At 41.7% G+C, this 20,353-nt stretch overlaps 1 protein-coding gene across 1 annotated transcript in view; it reads right to left on the bottom strand.

Annotated features, from left to right (window-relative positions):
• Nucleotides 1-20,353, bottom strand: part of KCNU1 (potassium calcium-activated channel subfamily U member 1) — a 117,866-nt gene that overhangs the window by 1,585 nt on the left and 95,928 nt on the right. The window contains exons 19-24 of the mRNA XM_019662958.1: nt 20,221-20,228; nt 18,585-18,617; nt 14,989-15,049; nt 11,325-11,464; nt 3,399-3,572; nt 1,558-1,668 (exon numbers count right to left, since the gene is read on the bottom strand). Of these exons, the coding sequence (XP_019518503.1) occupies nt 1,558-1,668; nt 3,399-3,572; nt 11,325-11,464; nt 14,989-15,049; nt 18,585-18,617; nt 20,221-20,228 (527 nt within the window). The remainder of the gene's footprint in view (nt 1-1,557; nt 1,669-3,398; nt 3,573-11,324; nt 11,465-14,988; nt 15,050-18,584; nt 18,618-20,220; nt 20,229-20,353) is intronic.

Below are 20,353 nucleotides of genomic sequence, written 5' to 3'. Positions count from 1 at the left end.
AGAGAGAGAGAGAGAGAGAGACAGAGAGAGAGACAGAGAGAGAGACAGAGAGAGAGAGACAGAGAGAGAGACAGAGAGAGAGAGACAGAGAGAGAGAGAGAGAGAGAGAGAGAGAGGAGGGAGAACGCGCATCACTCATGCTTTCCAATGCTGCTTCCAGAACATCACTCTTTCCCCCATCATTGCGGTTAATATTCTACAGCCCTATCACCCTCCCTCCTGATTCATCAGTGTCATCTGTAGACCTCCATGTTTATTTAGGTCTTTGGTACTTGGGATACTTTTTCTCTCAAACCCCAGTGCCCCTGTCACCTTACATACCAGCAGTGTCCATGTGGTTTACAACTCCAACATCCAGTCACATTCCTTTGATTTCTACTACCCAGTGATCTTTATCTCCTAGCCCAAGACTGGATATTATAATTTCCTGACATGCCCCACCTCTAAGATCTTATGCTTCAGTATATCACTCTCTGACCACAACTTCTATCATTCTTTCTCTGCCATTCCCTTACAGAATGACAGAGAAAGAATACAGCTACTCTTCAACCTCATCAGGACCTGCAATCATTTGTCCTTTGACTTTACAGTCTAGTATTGCTCCTACAAATCCGCAATTAGCCTCTTCTTCCATTCTTCTCAGTAGTTAATGTAAACTTTCACCTTTTTCTCAACTCCCTGTAATACTTCCTTCATCTCTTCTTTCGGCAATGGCTATGCTTGTACTTCACTGAGAAATACCAGTAAAAACTCCCTTAAGCACACCCCTCTCATCTATAGCCATGTGTGTCTTGACATCCACTCTCTTTCTTCTTTTCTTCTAGGGGCAGAGAAATTGTCTTTCTTTCTCTTCAAGACTACCCTACTTTGAGGGATTTGGCTTCCTTCCCCTTTCTCTTGGAACAGGTTCCATCAATCTATTTTCACTCTATTATTTTTAGTTTCTGTTCCTCTACTGAGTCTCGTCCATTCCCACTGTGAGAATCATACTTTGGATCTATGTCACTGGGCTGTCTGTAGGCTGCACTCTCTTTTCTCGTCCTGCCTTCCACATACATTTCCTCTATCTTCCCCACTACTGTCAGACTGATATTTCTTTAAACTTAAATTTAAACATAATGATCCAATAATTTATATGTACAAAGCACAGTGGCTAGAAAAGAGGCACTTAGTAAATATTTACCCAATGAATCCAGCATAAAGCAAGCAAATCTTTCCAAAGTGGACAGTGGTCTTCAGCTTTAAAAACGTTTCACAGTCATGGATAAGGGGTAAGTTACAAACAAACAAACAAACACCTGATTTAAAATCTGGATCTCTGTCTCAATTTTCACTGGAGGCAGAAACACCATTTTTACATGGCTTACATTGGATCCTAATTACCAGGGTTTATTCATGTCACTTATGTACATGCATCCTTGTTCCTACATCGCAATCCCCTTCCCCTGCACTCTTCTTTGCAACTGTCAACCCTAAGTTCTGGACCCCTCTTTCACACTGAACAAAGCAGCTGTGCCTTTTATAGGGCTGGCGCTTCCCAAGTCAGCATACTCCCCTTTTGTGCTCGGGGTTGTGCTCCTCTTCATCTATCATGCGGTATAGGCCAAGGCACAGGATTCCAAAATTATCTAATGAGCCACAGAAAATTTGCCCAAAGGTCTGTCTTGGCTGGGGAGAGAAAAGAAAAAACATATGTCTGTTGGCACTTTAATCTTGCAGTGACAAGCACTTACTTGGAGTGTCATTTGGTACAAGTTTGGAAAACCTGAAAGTATTTCCTAAGGTCTTTAGGGTGGTAGTGTCAAGTGGCTAGGAAGTGAGGTTTACGATGAGCTTTGTGCATCTAATCCCAATGACTGTTTTTGTCTTTCTGTCTTTCAGGAGCCTCTGGTGGGTGTGGTGTGGCATGTCATTAGGCTTGTTTTTATTACCGATTAAGGAGCAACAGGCTGGAAAATCCCATTTTCAGTGTATCTAAGTAGTTAGGATGTTAAGTGACCTCCAGAGAGTGATTTTCCTGTCCCACTGGACAGCAGGCTACAGCCCTGAGCATTGCTCTTGACATTGCTTTCAGGCTTCAACCAACAAGGACACTGCAAGTGGACAACAGGTTCAAAAGCAGCAACTAATGGGTTCAGGGAAGTAAAAAAAAAAAAAAAAAAGGTCTGGTCAGTCCTGTGTGCAACTCCTCAAGGTAAAGAACAGAGTGAGGACAAGACCCAAGTGGAGAAAGGAAGGACAGACATGTTGTCCAGCCCGCTGTCACCTCAGATACCCACAGGAAGCTGCTGGCAGCAGTTGTCCTGGACACACATGCATAATCACTCAAGTCAGCCATAGGCGAGGAGCCCAGAACCACAGAAGTACGGAGGACCAAGCCATACCGAGGGAATTCTGGAATGTTGTGTGTTCCTGGGAGTGAAATGACAGAGCGTGGGGCTTGCCTTTTGCCAGTACCTGTCAGGACACACAGGCACAGAGGCCTGGAAGAGGCTGCTCCTTATGAAGGAGTTTATGGTGGTGTCCTCTGAACCAACAAAAAATGATCCCTAATAAAGGCCTGTCCCTACAATTACCCTGGAGAGCTGAATGCAATGTTAATGTCAACTAAGCAAAAAGGCACCACACTGATAAGCAGATTACTCGTGCCCAAGATAGACTCTACTCTGATCCCCAAATGCCCAGAGGTTCCACTGGAATCTGCCATCATGGTTCTCTTCTCTCGTGCTATAATCTACTGGTCACCAGCTCACTGGGCTAAGAAAACTCAAGCATTTTCCAGGGCTAGTTCAGTTCGTGTTTCTTAGATCCAAACACAGAATCCTTATGCCTGATTTCAGCTGACCTGATCAGATTTCTTTAGTGGTTCAGGTATAAGAAGAGTGGACAAACCTGTGTCAGACTGCCTCAGGGGCAGCTCTGCTTTGCCACTGGCAGACAATGAGGTCTGAGGTGAGTACTTGTTTCTCTGGGCCTCAACTTCTTGATCTATTCAGTGGGATTAATAACAATACCTACCACGTAAAACCTTGGACAGATTAAGTGAAAAAAATGCAGAAAGGCACAGTGGAAATGCTCAGTAAATATTAGCTATTACACTTATTAATAATACCCTTGTTAGGGTATAAGTTATTGGACTTCTCTGATGCTTCCTGTGGACTTGGGTTTTTTATATGGAAGACGGGGATAGTAACAACTGCTTGTTCTACCTCCTGGAGTTCTTATAACACATGTGAAAATGCACTGCAAATTATAAAATACTCTAAGTTGTAGTGATTTCTTGTTACTAATGTTATGATTTCTGTGCTACGGGTCATTTTGGAACCCAAATAGCCTGGACCATTTTCAGGAACTCAGAGAGGTAAGGAAGTGGGAAATTCTATGAAGAGTAGACTCACTTGAATGTCCGACAAAATGGTTTGTTTTAAGGACAACAGCCCCAGCTTACACCGCTTTCTTTCAGACATAACTGCAGCGTAGCAGTCATTCACCCCATGTTGTTCCATCTGGAAGCTTGTCCCTCCTGTCACCAACATCTGAACTAATTCCAGGACATGGTAATTATAGAATGCCTGGAAAGCAAGGACAGGTCATGTGTTAAGTCAGAAAAGCCAACATGTAAATGGTGGAGGTGTATAATCTTAGAGATTGCTTGGGCATTACTGTTTGAAATGGACCCGATGGTGCAAATAGGGTCTCTCATTATTATTATTAAAATCAGCTAAAAGCTGGCAGTTTGCGTGGGGCATTGAGTTAGGCAAAGTGCAGAGAAAGTAACGCTGACCCAGTCCTTGCTCCCTTGGGGCTTACGCTATAACAGAAATAAAAAATGGGTAATTATACTGGCACCAAGGAAGTCCTCTCTTCCAAAAATGACCAGAGGAATATGTCAGGCCATAGGAACCCTAGTAATCATCAACACATATTGAAAAATATGTATTGGATGAGATGTCTATAGATTTTTCTTTAGGGGACTACTGATATTGTCATCTGTACTTGAATCTTCTGGATATGAATCTACTTATTTTCCTTTTGATTGTGACCTACTTGAGGACAAGTATTGACTTAGGTCTTATTAATATTTAGATTTCCCATAGGTCTTATTGTGTACTTCACAGATTATAACTATTGAATAAATGAATGGAATTTTAGAATCTTTGGCATTGAAATGAAACCAAAGGAGGACATGTGGGCCAATTTCTTGCTTTGAAACTACCTCGAGTCTGAATAACCCTAGCCATTTTCTGAAACTCCTTTTCCAAAGGATTCTTACCTCAGTCAGTGAAGACTAGGCATTGCCATACATGTAAATAGCAATGTACTATATTACCCGTTAGATTTTCTCAAACCTACCAAATACATAATGTTTTAAATTTTGTACCACTTGTGTGATGTTAAACTTTTACTCCAGTATGTTTATATTACCTATATAAAAGTCAATAATTTTAGTTTTTATTATAAATATAATATTATATACATATATTATATTTATAATAAAAACTAAAAAATATATATGTATTCCTAATATATAATATTATATATTAGGAATACATATATATTAGGAATAACTTCAATTGTTATTTTTCTAGAAGTTTTAGCACTTACTTTCTCTACTTGCAAATTCAGGGACTTCTAAAGCCTGGTTATGATGGCGACCTTTTTACTAGTCTTCCTTGTTTTTATTCTCATTTGCAATCCATTATGCAAAATGCTTCCAGAGAGATTCTCTAGAAACAAATCACATCATGCCATCCACCTCCTCAAGCCTTCAGGACCATACCTCTGCTGTAAAACCAAGCTCATCTCCTCCAAGAATGGTCCCTCCAGTGCACAACGGTATTTGTAGCTGCTCAAACTATCCATTTGCTTCTTCGTGCCTTTACTTTAGAACATCTGGTTCCTCTCTTATCAGCTTGGTGAACTCTGTGCTGGCCTCCTTCTCAGAATGAAGTTTTCCTTTCTTTGTGATCCCATGGCTATAAGCTTTTATTCTATTGGGTCGTTGGAAAAGTCATGACATATTTTGTCTATGTTTTTCAAAGGTCATTTATTTATATAAAGAACAAAGATCAATCAATGATATATTGCCTGTTTTGTTCGATAACCCTTTGCCATCTTTCAGTGAGCTTCATAATTTCTCATTCATAGAAGGACCTGTCTTTATTTGCAAAAAACTGAACAAGGTACTGATTTACAGCCTCATATGAATTGAACATTATACTACACAAGGAGTTTTGAAGAGAGCAAAACAAGTGGAAGTCTGATAGCACAAGGTCAGGTGAATATGGTGGGTGTGGCAACACATCTCATCCAAGCTTCAATAATTTTTGATGGATGATCAAACTTGTGTGTGGTCTCGCGTTGTTGCGATGGAACACAACTCCTTTACAATTAACAAGTTCTGGATGTTTCTGAATGATGAATTTGTTCAAACTGTCCAACTGCCGACAGTACAGATTTGAAATGATTGTTTGGTTCCTTGGTAGGAGCTCGAAAAACACAACACCTTTAAAATCCCTCCACACTGAGAGCATAACCTTTCTCTGATGAATGTCTGCTTTCGATTTCATTTGAGGCGAATCATCACTTTGGGACCAAGACTGTTTGCACACCACATTGTTGTAAACAATCCACTTTGCATCACCAGTTATCAGTTTCTTCAAAAAAGAATCGTTTTCATCACATTTAATGAGCATATTGCAAATGTTTATATGCCCCGTCAAATGAACTTCTTTGAGTTCATGCGGAACCCAAATATTGAGCTTGCTTACCTATCCCAATTTCTTCAGGTGGTCATGAATTCTTGAATGATGGATGTTCAATGTTTCTGCAATCTCTCCTGTCGTGTAATGTGGGTTTGACTCTATCAATGCCTTTATTTTGTCATCATCAGCCTCAGTGGACCTCCCTGACCGAGGAGCGTTGTTGAGATCAAAATCACCAGCATGAAATTTCGTGAGCCATTGTTGGCACTGATGTTCTTATAGAGCATTGTCACCATAAACTTTATGCAACTTTTCACAAGCTTGACACGCGTTCTCCCCTTTATGGAAGTAAAACAGTAAAATATGGCAAAAATGCAGTTTGGTCTTCCATCTTCAACTTGTTGTAAAATCTCAAAAGCTCAACCAAATTGCTCAATTTTTTTTTAGAATGAAGCTAGAACTGTCAGCTGTCAAATGACATAGCAATAACAGATGCTAATGACTCTAGTACTTCCAAAAATGAACTAGTGCCATGTATTGTAAACATGCATCATGACTTTTCTGACAACCCAATATTTAGTAGTTTGTCTGAGACACAGCTGAGTTCGAATTTTGGACTGGCACGTCCTGGCTGCATACCTTTGGACAATTCATGTGTTTTTTCTCAGCAACAGTCTTATCATCTTTAAAGCTGATATAATAATTCCTACCTACCCCTAAACATTGTTTGCAGGATTAAATGAGATACACAGCACACATTACTAACTTCTGTTCTCTTCAACACTGGTTCTCATGTATCTGCATCACCGGGAATGATATTCATGAGTGTAGATTCCGGCGATCTCAGATCTACTGGATCAGAATTTATGGACAGTAGTGGGAATAGGAATTTAAAGGGCATATCTGGTGGCTCTGATGCTGGTGGTCCTCAGGTCATATTCTGAGCAACACTTCCCTAAATTACGTGCTCTTTCAGAGGATCCACTTTGTCAATTTAACACCCATGCCCTATTCAAAAGCTGTAAGAATACTGACTGCAACTGAACATTGATTTTTAATAAACAAAATATTGCTAGTAAAACATGGAGGCCATTGGGACAAGGTGACCTGGGAAATAATACAATCTATATAACTTTTACAATATTTTTCAGGTTAGAAGATGACTTCAAATGCCTCCTCCACTCTACTGTCCAGACTGAAGAGTCCCCTGAGTGATGGCCTCCTCCTTAAATTTCTCCTCTGTTCCATCCTGCTACCACTCAAAAGTGTGCTTATGAAATCAGCTTCCTGAAATCCGGGAGAGAACAGAGGATATAAATCTAGGTTGAGCCACATTCCATTTAAGAACAAGTGGCCATAATGTAGAGTGATCGAACAATGCTGTTAGAATAATTTGCCACTGATTAAAGAAAATGAGTAAATTCTAGCATTATCCTGGTGTTAAAGGGACTAAGGAAACATGCACTTTACATATTTAACTGAGAGAGGCTTAGCTTTTGAACATATCATTTCTTTGGTTTCAACATCAAAAGGATTGCAATTCTATATTGGGGAAAATAATAGGATTTACATGTCATCCTTACCCTGTGGGTTCACCTCATACTTTTATCATTTGGGGTTCTGTGGTATTGGCCTTATTGGTCTTTTTCTTTTTCTTTCCTCCCTCCCTCCTTTCCTTTCCACTTCCCACCCTCTTTCCTTCTTTCCTCCCCTTTTTTCTTTTTTCTTTTTCAAGGAAATATGAAAATTGAAATATAACATGATTGACTAGAATTTAGACTTCCAATGTTAGAAAATGTTGCAGCCCAAAGGGTTTTAACTATGAGCTACAGTGAAGCTTGAGGTCTCTCTTATAACTTAGAATATTAATTAATAACATAGATACTAACATCTTATCCACTTGCTGTTTTTTATTCTGAGAATCTCAAAAGGCCTTATGACCAAACATTCTTTGAGAAATACTTCTAATTCAGAATAAGACTATATGGTAGAAAAACTGCAACAAACCAGATGAGTAACACTGAGAAAGTCATGTAACTTCTGTGGGCCTCACTTTCCTTATAAATAAAGGAGAATGCTCTCTAATTCATGGCCAGTTCTGAAGTTCTGTTGTTGTAAAGCTATATGTGGATCCTGCTTATGGGCCAGAGTGCCTCTCCATGTTTTAATTTTTTTTTAAAGATTTTATTGGGGAATTGGGGGAGGGGAACAGACAGGTAGACAATTTGCTGTTTTGTTCTTCAGTCTAGTTGTGGAGGATGTCGATTCACTGACCCATGTTGGTATGATCATTGTACTCTTCCCGGGTGAGGCAATCAGTCGCCGGTCATTGATCGGCCTCTCACAGCAGCTCACGGCAGCTCTCACCTGCTGCCGGCTGCTCATGCTGACTGCCAGCCACTCACATAGCTCATGGCAGCCCACTGCAGCCCCGCTGCAGCCTATGCTGTCACTGGCGACTCACAGCAGCCCAGCTCCAGGTTGAGCTGTTGTTCATCATCTTAGCTGTAGAGGGCAGTGTCACTGGGATCCAAACCACGGCCCTGCTGCTCAGAGCTGGCGCTCCCAAGCGAGCTCTTAACCAGCTGAGCCACGCGGCCGGCCCTCCATATTTTAATTTTTATAGCACTGAAATGATAGAGGATTAAAAGTCAATCTGAATTATGCCTTATAGGCATGTTTCTTCAACGGGGGCAGGAGTTTACAGTAGTATACTAGAGGATACTTGGAGCCATAGTATCAAATGAACCAGGGGATTTGGAGGGGAAATCCATTATTTTATGTTGAAAAATAATCACAGGTATATCAGGGGATGGAAGGAAGAAAATTGCATGAAAATCTGAAATAAAACTTCACTATTTCTGAGCAGTGACAAGTTCACACCACGTTGTTCAGGCTTTGTTCTATCCCCAGGACTTGCATGTTCATTCTCCTGTGTGTTTCTCAAGGGTGACTAGGAAGAAAAGGTGGAGACACACTGTTGAGTTTTCTGAGCTCTCATGGGAAGGAAAAGGACCCTTTACTATTAGGTTGGGAACACAGTCCACCAAGACTGGAGTCAATAGACTAGTGATCTCATCTTGTTTCAGAAACTGCTGAGGTGTCAGCCGCCGTTTTCCTGAAGGAGTTTGTTTTGAATCCATCTAATGTGAGCCTTGACTTACTGTATATTATGGGCATCAGGGAAACAAACATTTTATTTCTAATTATAACCTCTGAGTGTGCAGCACTGCAAACACATCTCTTGATGCTTTGGGCTGGGCAGCAGGTTGGAAGAGCCAAACCTGGAAGATGTTCTTTGGTGAGGGGCAATTATGGGACAGAAAGGACATGCAAACTGGGGCAGAATGGCTGACTCCTCTCTCCCACACAGGACTCCTGACAGAAACTGGAAATCTGTCTCGGAAAAGAGGAGAACAGAGTTCTGGTTCTTTTATTTTATGTCTCTCTGTTTGTCAGGCAGTCTAACCTCTAGGGAGTGGTTTTCAAAGTCTTCTTAATGCAGAAATCCTTCTCCAAATCAGATCTTACACAGGGACCTCAGACACGGCACAGATGAGAGTAAGGTTGCTCTGACTGAGGGGATGATGTTGGTGGGCATGGGTGGGTGGTTGCCTCCTAGTCTCACCCTCCCTGCCTGACTCCTCAGCATCTCTGGAGCATTCTGGGATACAGGCCCCTCTAAGCAGAGTTTCAACATCAATGTATTGGAAAAGTAGTATGGTGTGAGTGATGAGAAGCCCAGGTGCCAACTCTATTACCAAGTTCATGTTTCCTAAGCTTATCATGTATTCATCTGTCTTTATTTCTACTCTTTCAGCCCTTCTCTGCCCATTTGGCTCTTCCCACCAACTCTAAGCAGAATCTGTGACTGTTCCAACCTATGTGGGCCAGCGGAGTTTAATTAAAGCTCAAGTTTAATTTAAGGCACAAAGCTGCCTACCATCTAGGAAATCTCTGAAAAGAACTGGGACTTACAGTCATCAAAAATGTTCCTGCAGATAGGTCCAGTTCATCAAAAGACACTTTCTGCCTGATACACGAGTCATAAATTACAGGCAAGGTAACTGACATGTCAATGACAATGTTTCAAAACCCTCTCCATGACAGAGCCACCTTCCCAGAAAAGGATCCCCTCCAATGCATCTCTCCCTGGCTAAATGCCGCTTAACCCTTTAGGAAATTCAGTCTACCAACTTGTTAAACTACCACTGATATAGCATTCTCTGAGAGTTCGATGGGATTTACAAGGCCCCCCTCCCCCAAGGCTTAGGGGGCAAAGCCCAGGGCAACTTAATTTCCTCAGTACCAAACGGTACTCATGCCATGAGGGGTGCATGTGTCCCAGCCACACTCCCCTAAAAGTGCAAACTCCACTTTTGTGGCACCCATACATTCAGGAATAATGCTTCTTCTACATGGGATTCCAGGAGTCAGAGACTTTGTCAAACTGTTCTTAGAGCCTTGTGCATTTAAGCATCTGTATATAGATATTCAGCCATTGTGCAGCCCTTCCCTTGGAAAATCCCAGCAGGAGGGGCCTGTGAGGCAGTGGGTTACCAGGATTTCCTTTGGAGGAGTTCTTGCAGCCATTCAGTAGTGAGCACACACAGATTTTGTGAGTTTTAGTCAAATTCCTTGAACACACTAGGACTGCTCCCACCTCACTGCCCTTGCCCTCTCTCCTCTGCCTGGAGAGTTTCTTCTTCAAAGGTCAGAATGGTGTGCACGCTCACCTCCTCCAGACTTGATGCATGTGCCACCTTCCCAGTGCTGTCCTCTCTGGCCACGCTACTGAAATCTGCAGCCCCTCCCCCAAACCCTACATTTCCTATCTCTCATCACCTTAGCCTTATGTCTATCTGACACACCTTATCTGACATATCCTTATTTACCATGTTTATGTCAATCTCTTCCATAGGCATGAGCTCCACATAGGTAGAGAATTTTGTCTGTTTCATCACTGCTGTATCCCCAGCACCCAGAATAGTGCCCTGCACAGAGTAGCTGTTCAATAGGCATTTGTACAATGAATTAATTCTATTTATGGAAATCCTGTAATTGATACAAAGGATCTACTCCGTGGCTAAGAGGGGCTGAGAGCTAAAAAAACAGCCACGGAGTCAAAAATCCACCCCAAGGGAGGGGCAAAGTGGAGGGAGATTTGACTTATCTATGAACAAAACTCATACCACCAAAGGCCAAAGCTTTTCCCTTGAACTTCATGTCTCTTTATGGCTGGTTTCTGTCTAAATATTGAGGGATATTTTAGAGAGAAGAGAACATAGTATATCCTGAGCTCTGCTACCAAAGGGCTGGGTCTGCCGAGATGCTCTTGAAGCTGAAAGGCAGGTGGTCTGCAGCTCACCTGCTCAATCCCCCTGGTATGAAGTGTTCCAGCTCTTACATTTTTAATTTTGAAAATGTGAAGATTTGGCTGCCTTTGTCAGGTAGTTGTGAGAAAAGATGAAATATTGTACGTGAACAAGCTTTTTTTAAAAAATCAAAGAGAATTTAGAATTGTGAAACATTATCATCATTTACCGATGCCCTAAGCCATCCACTCTCCCCTCTGCTAGGGGCTTGGTCCGGAAGGCTCCTCAGTTTAGCTGCACTTACTGTGGCCAGGAGGGAATCCAAGAAACTGCCAGAAAATACAGCGCCTGTGGCAAAGGAAGTGCTGAGATGCAGGCTTGTTCCTGGGAGACGCCCTTCCATCCCACCAAGCTGCTCAATAAAGTGGATGTTGGAAGGATTTTCTGCAAGACAAAAGAGGCAAACAGGAAAGACATGCAGGCAAGGTTAAGAATATAGGAACTGCCATACAAGGCAGAGTGAGAGATGACCACTTGGTCAAAGGATTTTATGCCAACTTTGGGGTCAATATGGGAGCTGCCACTATTTCAGTACATTTTTCTTCTTTCCAAGTATTTTCTTCATTCCTTAAAGATACATATATCCCCCTTGGATACCTTCATCATCAAGAGGATACCCTTGTACCTCAGGCTCAGTTTCTCCAGGCAAGTGTTCTCAGTGTCACGCTTATATAACGTGTCTTTCAAACCAAGAGGGCACTTTTGGAAATGAAAGGGAGCTCTCACAATAACTGCACTAGGACAACAGGCATAAATAGAAACATGTGATGGCCCCAGTTATAGTCTTTTTCATAAGACTGTGCCATCTATGGCTTGGTATTGTGGCCCTAGATTGTCTGGGTCCAGAATGACTTAAAGCAGTACCTCTCAAAATTTAATGTGAATATGAATCACCTGGGGAGCTTGTTCGACTACAGACTCTGATTCACTGGGTCTAGGGTGGGGCCTGAGACTCTACAATTCCAACAAGCTTCCAGATGCTGTTGATGCTGCTGATTCATGCACTACACTGTCAGTAACAAGGACACAAACAATGGTGCTAACTGAGGCCAGTGCAGCAGTGGCCATATTATCCATTAGCATATCTATACTGGCCCAGGGCTACAACTCCGACCCCTGCAGGCAGCCTTTAAAGTGAATGCAACTGGTCATTTTGGGGAGTTCCAGCAGAGGCACTGTCTGCCTTTGTTCTAAGACTATTGCTTTAAAAATGTTTGCACAGTGAATAGCATTGGAAGGTAGAGAGGTTGTTTCCCAGCAGAGCTAAGAGAAGGCATGCTTATGCCCATTATAAGAGATTCTGATTTCTCTCTTATAAAGCAATCCACAGTAGGTTGAGGTATCATTTGGCCTTTTCATGTCACCCTTTGGCAACCAGCACAAAAATGATGATGCCCCGGCTAAAGTGTTACTGTGAGTAATAAACTATTCTTTGTCTCTGAACCAGTGGTCTTGTGTCTTCTGCCAGCATCCATGAAACTGTAGCAGGTTAACTTGCTAGTTTGCAAGTAGCATAAAGTGTTAGACATTTTACAGTTCTTGAAAGTTACATTACGGATCAAAACAAAATCTACTGGACACACAGCCCAACATACATTCCTAACTAAGACTGGATTACTCCTTAATTCTTTAAATTATTCCTTAGTAAGCTTGGGAGAAGTGATATACTGGTAGTATTAGTAAATCATTTTCTTCCAAGAACTATATATTTTTATAAAAGATGAGCAAGGTATGACTAATATCAAACCACATTTTCTATAAACACATCATTCCCTTTCCTTGCATCACCAAACTTTCCTTGCATCACCAACCTTGGACACACACACATGTTCCAGGAGCCCTTGTCTGTATCTTGCTGTCATCCTAAACCAGTGGTCTCAGTTTTCCAAGCCATTTTCCTGCAGGCCACTGTACATTCTATACCAAAGTGCTGGAAGTCAGATCTGCAGCTCCCATGTCACTGTGACCCTTTCCAGCCAAAGAACAAAAAAACTGTGAGCTGGCAGGTGATTTGTTAAGCTAATTTAACAAGGGCCTCCTGCTGCCAGAAATCTTCAATTAAACAAAGCTCTGAGCCCTGTGAGAGTGACTAGATGCACCTCTGGGCCAGTAAGCACCTGAGTGGTCATGTCCACTCTAACTTACATTACAGTCTTCTAATCAAAGTGTATCTACACCTCAGGGTTATAGGTGGTTCAAAAGGATAGACAAGTAAAAATAAAATATAAATAAAAACTGCACCCAACAGTTTCAAGGTAGGTACAAATAGTCTGGCTGATACCGGTCAGGATCAAGCGATCTGAGATCTTCAAAGCTGAATTTGAAGAGCTGCTGCTCCAGGATCCAGGGTAACTAGACTAGTTCTTACCTGCTGTACTGTCACTCCCAGGTCACGTGGTGGTGTCAGCTACTGAGTCCTCTCTGTCCCCCTGCTTCATTTCTGGGACTAAGACATCTGTTCATCTAGCTTGGTATAAGTCTCACTCAGTTTATATACTTTAGGTCATAAAATACATTAAGAATGTTGCTATACTATGGAATCCAGTCAAATCAGATGCCTAGGACCAGCTGTACAGATCATCTTTGAGTTGGTCCAATCTGTTAAAGGAACTTCTCCCCTTTTAGGTATCGTCCCCTTTTCTCATCATTATTATCAGTGTTAAATCCCAGTATGTCCCCTAGTGCCTCATAAACACTCCCATGTCCCTCCCATTCCCCCCCACGCCCCCCAATGCACACGTGCACACAGCACTTTCCCTGCCTTCCCTGCCCTGCTTTCTATTTCCAGAGCTTCTCATATCTAGGAACGTTTCATATATGTGCATTTTCCATAAGGTGTTGGTGAGAGATAACAGTTTATTCTGATATTTCTGCATAAAATATTTCCACTTTAGAATAGTGCCACTCAGGTCCAGAACTAAGATTACACGAGAGAGACACCTGGGACGCAAATTTGAAGGACCCCAAGAGTGAGCATCTCCTTAAAATCTGTACTCTGGGCGCCTCACTTGCCTCACCCTAGTGATGGCCCTGGTATCACTGCTGCAGGAAAGGAAGGTGCCTGACCTAACATCCCTGGTACAGGGATGTCCTTTCTAGCAGCCATCAAGTCCATGTTGCCTCCCATGGGAGAGTCCCTCAGAATAAGGATGAGCCAGCTGCTGGCCTCCCTCTCCTGGTAACTGGAAGAGCAGAGAAGGCAGATGGTATTCCTGTGCCCTGACACAGAGGTGTAACAGGCTCTGCTAGGTGATGTAACCCATCAGGTAATGTCCAGTCAAGCACTTAATTCTCTCTGTGCTCCTTCTGCTTCCTCGCTCCTTTGATTGTGGATTTTAAAAAGAACCTTGGGGGCCGGCCGAGTGGAGCATTGGTTAAGAGCTGACTTGGGATGCCAGCTCTGAGCAGCAGGGCCCCAGTTTGGATCCCACATGAGGGCCGGTGACATTGTGCCCTCTAAAGCTAAGATGGTGAACAACAGCTAGACCTGGAGCTGGGCTGCCGTGAGTCGCCCATGATGGCATAGGCTGCAGTGGGGCTGCAGTAGGCTGCCATAGTTACTGTGTGTGGCCGGCAGCCAGTGTGAGCGGCTGACAGCTGGTGTGAGCTGCCAAAAGCTGCCATGAGCAGCTGTCCAGAGGCCGGCGACTGATCTGCCTCACCCGGGAAGAGCACAATGATAATACCAACTTGGGCCAGTGAAACAACATCCTCCATAACTAGACTGAAGAACAAAAGGACAGCAACTTGTCTGTTCCCCTTCCCCCGATTCCCCAACACTGTTCCCCTCCCCCAATTCCCCAATAAAATTAGAATAAATAAATAAAATAAATTAAAAAAACCTTGGGATATCAATTATGGATTACACAGATATCTTCCTTGAATTTTTTCCTTGAAACACAACTTACTGAGTTCAGTGAGGATGGGGATTCTTCGGTATTTTGATTTCCCACTACATCCACCAGTGTACTGTAAAGTCCCCTCTGTAGACATAGACAACAACAAAGAAGAAGAGGGATTAATAAATGCAAACTAAGTAGCTTGCAAAACATGACAAGGATAGAGACGCACACCATTTAACTTGGTGCTTTATCTTAATAAAGTTTCTCTCATGCCCAAATCCTAAATCCTTTTCAATATTTAGAAAAAAAAAAACATTTGGGCATCCTCAGGATCTCCTTTTGAACAAGGTGTGTGTGTGTGTGTGTGTGTGTGTGTGTGTGTGTGTGTGTGTGTGTGTTCTAAATGGCACTTCCAGTGAATTACAAAAAAGGTAAAGCTCTACCGGTCCTTGTTATTGACATGATAAGTAAAACATGATTTTCTCCACGGCATGCTAGCGCTGGGTAATGGCTCAGGCAGGCAGTGTCTCCAAGCACACCCATTTGCTTATAGAATTTTTAGGAAACTGAATAAATAGGTGGTGCTGCTCCATGCATGCATTTGGTAACATTGCAACTGGTTGCTGGTTGCTGGTGCTGTCTGCCTCTTTGAGATCTCTGGGCTGGGATGCTACCCATGTCTTCTTTCTTCTTCAGAAGAACTGTCTGCCTCCCATCTTTTGTTGCCCCATTCCAACCATGAATGCCTTGGGAGTTTCTTAAAAATGGGGGTGGGATGTCACTTGGGACCTTTGCCCTTTGTGTTCAGTTTACAGACAGATTTCCCTCCTGTATTAGGAGGTGAGACCATTCATTTACCTCTGTGAGCCTTGGCTCCAAAAGAGAGCAGACACACAGCATTGGCCTGAAACAGCTTTGTCAGGCAGTGAACTACAAAGAGTTTCAAAATCAAGCATGACAACGTAGTTTTGGTGTCCAAGTTAAACTGAAAAATGTAAAGAAAGAAAAGGGAAGAGAGAAATGGGGAGCTGGAATCCAGTTAATAATAATTTAAAAAAAAAACCAAAAAAACAAAACAAAACAAAACTAAACAAAAACCCCACAATTATCTCATCAGAAGTTATGTTTTAAATATAACTTGGTTATCTTTCTTAACTTTTCTGAGAAAAGGGAAAAATAATACTGTAACGGAAAAAATACCGTGAAAGTTAAAATTTTGTTTGTAATTAAAATTCCATGCTGCCTTGGAAGAGGGTGAAATATCTGGAGCGTCCTCTGTTTACTGGGCCAGATAAATGGTAGGGAGGGAGACTGAGATGTGAAATGAGTGCGGTGAACAGGTAGGTGAGTCAGCCTGAGAAACAGACAAAGGGAGGGGGAAAGACCAAATCCAAAGGAAGATTTTGTGATGTACTGCAATATTTACCACCTCTTCCATTGCCCCAAGGAATAGTCGGTAAAAGAGCCACTTCTTGTTAATGCAGAATAAAACTGAATACATTTCTGAGAGCCACTAAACTTCTGAGTCATGCTTCAAGATGGATTCAGGGGAAAAACTGAAACTCCACAGGAAAAGCCCAACATGTTTGGTTTACAGGTAGAGCTGGCAGTGACCTTAGGAATTTAGGTGAGGAAATGGAAGCCTGGAGGTCTAACTTTGTCCACACAGCTGTTTATGAGGAAGGCTGAACCTTGAGGGTATTATGTTAAGTGAAGTAAGTCAAATGAAAAGGATAAAAGTGGTATGATTTCACTCATATGTAGAATATAAACCAAACCAAACCAAAACCAAAACCCTCCAAACAACAACAAAAAGAAACAAATGAACAAACAAAACAAAAACAAGCTCACAGATACAGATACCAGATTGGTAGTTACCAGAGGTGAATGGGGTGGGAAGTGCAAAATAGATAAAAGGGGTTAAATGTATGGTGAGGAATGTAAAGTGGACTTTTGGTAGTGAGCACGCTATAGTGTATACAGATATCGAATTATAATGTTGTACACCTGAAACTTACATAATTTTATAAACCAGTTACCTCAATAAAATTAAAAAATAAAAGGAGGGTTGACATCAAGACTGGAAATCAGATATTCTAATTCACTAGTAAATCTTATTTGTGAGGAGATCTGAATACCTTAAACTATTTTTCCTTAAAAAACTCTCTAGGATTGCAGGAAGTCCTGGGGAAACTGAGATTCTACTTTATTCTCAGAATTGTGCAAGATGCTTTATCTTTCCATCATTCTGTCCTTCCTTCCTTTCTTCCTTCTACAAATATTAAAAGGGTATCTACTGCATGCTAGGACTGTGAACAGCCTCTGCCTCAGTTACATAACATGTTACAAATACAAAATATTTTCAGATATAGTGATGAGTACTATAAAAAACAAAACAGACTTTTAGGGGCTAGTGATTGAGTGGAGAGGCGTTTTCAGGTGGGGTTTGAAGAGGCTTTTCTGGCTTGGAATGGAGTCCTGAGAGGTTAGAAGAAGCCGTCCAGGCAGAGGGAAGGGGTAAGGGACCTAAGGCAGCAAAGAACCAGTATAAACAGGATAAAATGGGAGAAAATGCAAACTCCTTTCTGGCCTGTAAGAGCCTACGTGATTTTCCTATAATTGTCATGAGTCACCATTATAGGGTTTAAAGCACGGAACTGACATGATCTGATAAATATTTGTAAAAGATCCCTCTGGATGCTGTGAGCAGTACAAGCTGTAGAGAGATAAGAATTACACCACAGTCACAACAAATCTGTGAATCAAGTATAGTTAGATCACCTTCGAAGATGAGGAAACTGCCTCAGGGTTTACATAACTTGCCCAAGATTAAATAGCTTATAAATAATGGATGGGTTTTGATACCCCAATCCACATCAACTTCATAGTCCATGCTCTTTGCAGAGCTTTTAAAATACACACGGTTTGGCTGGCATTTTCAGTAAAATATTGAGCTCAGTTTCCCTCAGAGAGGAAATTTTCCTTTGATTCCCACTTTTTGATTCCAGTTCCCTCTAACAAGGGGCTTGGAATGGCCAGACTTTCAGAGTTAAATATTCTTATTGGATACAGACATGTCCACATTAACTGAAGTGACTGCTGAAATATCTGCTTCTGACACAGGCTGAAGGACAGCAACTGAATTTCTGCCTTAAAGCCATCTTTTCTTGTCGTGCAATGGTTAATTCGAATGTGCCAGATCATAGCCTGAGTTCATTTTACTAATGTCAATATTTTTGTTACCTAATAGTACACAGTATTATACCTGAAATCTTCCAGGCTGGCAGGGTGCTATTACAAAAGATTGCTTAATTGTAGATTACTACTGTATATTTAAATTTCAGTAGCATATTAAGTTGTCAGACTTAATTACCATTATATGTTTAGATTATGCCACAGATTATTTAGTTCAGTACCTAGGTTTGCCAACCTGTTCTCCTTGTGACATGACAGGGCAGTAATTAAAACATCAGTGAAAAACCGAAAGTTTTACATGGAGATGTCCAGGAGGCCCAGCGTTCTTACTGATCCTTCAGAGAATCCTTGCTCTGCTGTTCCCCCACCCCAACACCAGTTGGTATACCACTGTATGGAATAGGCCTGGTGGTCCTAGATGGGCTCCATCATGGCTGTGAAGTTATGAAAAAGCCCACCCATCCCACAATGGGCTCATCAGATATGCTAGGGCAAGGTTTCTGATCTCAGTACCATCGACAGTTTGGGCCAAAAAGTTTTTTATCATTTAGGACTGCTCTGTACATTGGAGGATGTTTGGCATCCTGACTTCTACCCACTAGATGCCAATAGCATCCCCCCAAGTTGTGACAACAGAAACTATGTCCAGACATTGTCAGATGACCTCTCAAAACAAAACCTCCCTGATTGAGAACCACTGTTCTAGAGGAAAGGAAAGAAAACTGCCTATCAGCTAGTCTTATATTGGTCTCAGCATGGGAGACATTTTCTACTTACTGGCAGAATTTCATAATCCTTTATACTGTCAACTCTTGGAGGTGGGTGTCCCCATTTCCACCTCTTAGGTATCGTGCAAGAGGAGTGTTACTATGAAATGGGAAGAGTGGTTAAGAGAACCAAACAGGCTTCTCTGAGGATTGGGGATTTCTATATATAAACTCTAGCTAGATTCCTACGATGCCAGAGTAATTGGTAGGGTTTCTGAATAATGGTCCTTTGCCATTCACACAGGCTCAGAATGTGACTTTACCAATGCTATAGCACCAGATATGCAGACCAGATGACTTTGGTTAGGTGGCTGAGTAAAGCCCATCTGGACAAATATTTCCCCACCACATAAGTGGATATGACATTTATAAAAGGAATAGTGAAAGGCCTACAAAATACATTTTCCTCTAAACTTTCCCTTTTATCTTTGGGGAAAGAACCTACTCATGCTTCATGACAATTCAAGTACTTTGATAAACTTTCATTTTCTTTTCCTCCTTTCCAGTCCTTTTCCCCCTCTCTCCTCAACCTCCTTCTACCAACCCAGTCAGTTGCTCCTTTAAGGGCAACCTTCTTGCCTGTAACAGAGTACGTGACACATCATACAGGATCAACATATATTTGTTGAATGAATGAATAAACAAATGAAAGGATGAAAATAACTGGATATAAAGGAAAGCAGGGTGAAAATCATAGGTTGATATCTTTCTAGCTTATATGGGATGTGAGATTAAAATAATAATAATAATAATGATAATAATAATAATAATAATAATAATAATAAGAAGAAGAAGAAGAAGAAGAAGAAGAAGAAGAAGAAGAAGAAGGACTGGTTACCCAGATGATTAACTAGGTAGCTCTTGGTGTTGTCAGTTTATCCTAGGCTTTTATTGAGTGGGCATTTTCATTTGTATATTGATGGTACTGCCTTTACAGTGAATATGTCTCTGGCCAATTACAGAAAGTTGCAAGAATGATGCACACAGACACCCCAACACCTACACTCACACACAACATAGAGTCACCCTTCTACCCCTTTCCATACTACACACACACACACACACACACACACACACACACACACACACACCATACACAAATCTTGTGTAAATCTGAGTGACCCTAATTGCTAAGCTAAGGATTTACGTGCAGAACACAATAACATTTTTATGGATCTTCAGATTTGCTCAGCAGAGGTCTGGCTCGCATGTCCTTAGTCTGGATTTTCAACGCACTTGACATTGATGAAGTGCTCTGATGTTAGCTCCACTTTGCAAAAACACCCCAAACTCAAGGTGCTGAGTGGGGTTTGGTTGCTCAGTGAGGGTGTGTCACAAAGCTGGCTCAGTTCACCTACCAAAGATTAGACACATGAATTGTTTATTCTTTTGTTCCAAGAACTTTGTGTTTTCCTGCCTAGCAACAGTGTCTAGGAGTCAGAGAGGGTTCTTTTGGTTTCTCAATTTGA

Source organism: Hipposideros armiger, unplaced genomic scaffold (genome assembly GCF_001890085.2).
Source record: "Hipposideros armiger isolate ML-2016 unplaced genomic scaffold, ASM189008v1 scaffold_384, whole genome shotgun sequence".
NCBI classification, from domain to species: Eukaryota; Metazoa; Chordata; class Mammalia; order Chiroptera; family Hipposideridae; genus Hipposideros; species Hipposideros armiger.
Note: the sequence above shows the minus strand (reverse complement) of the source record. Positions and strands in the feature narration are given on the sequence as shown.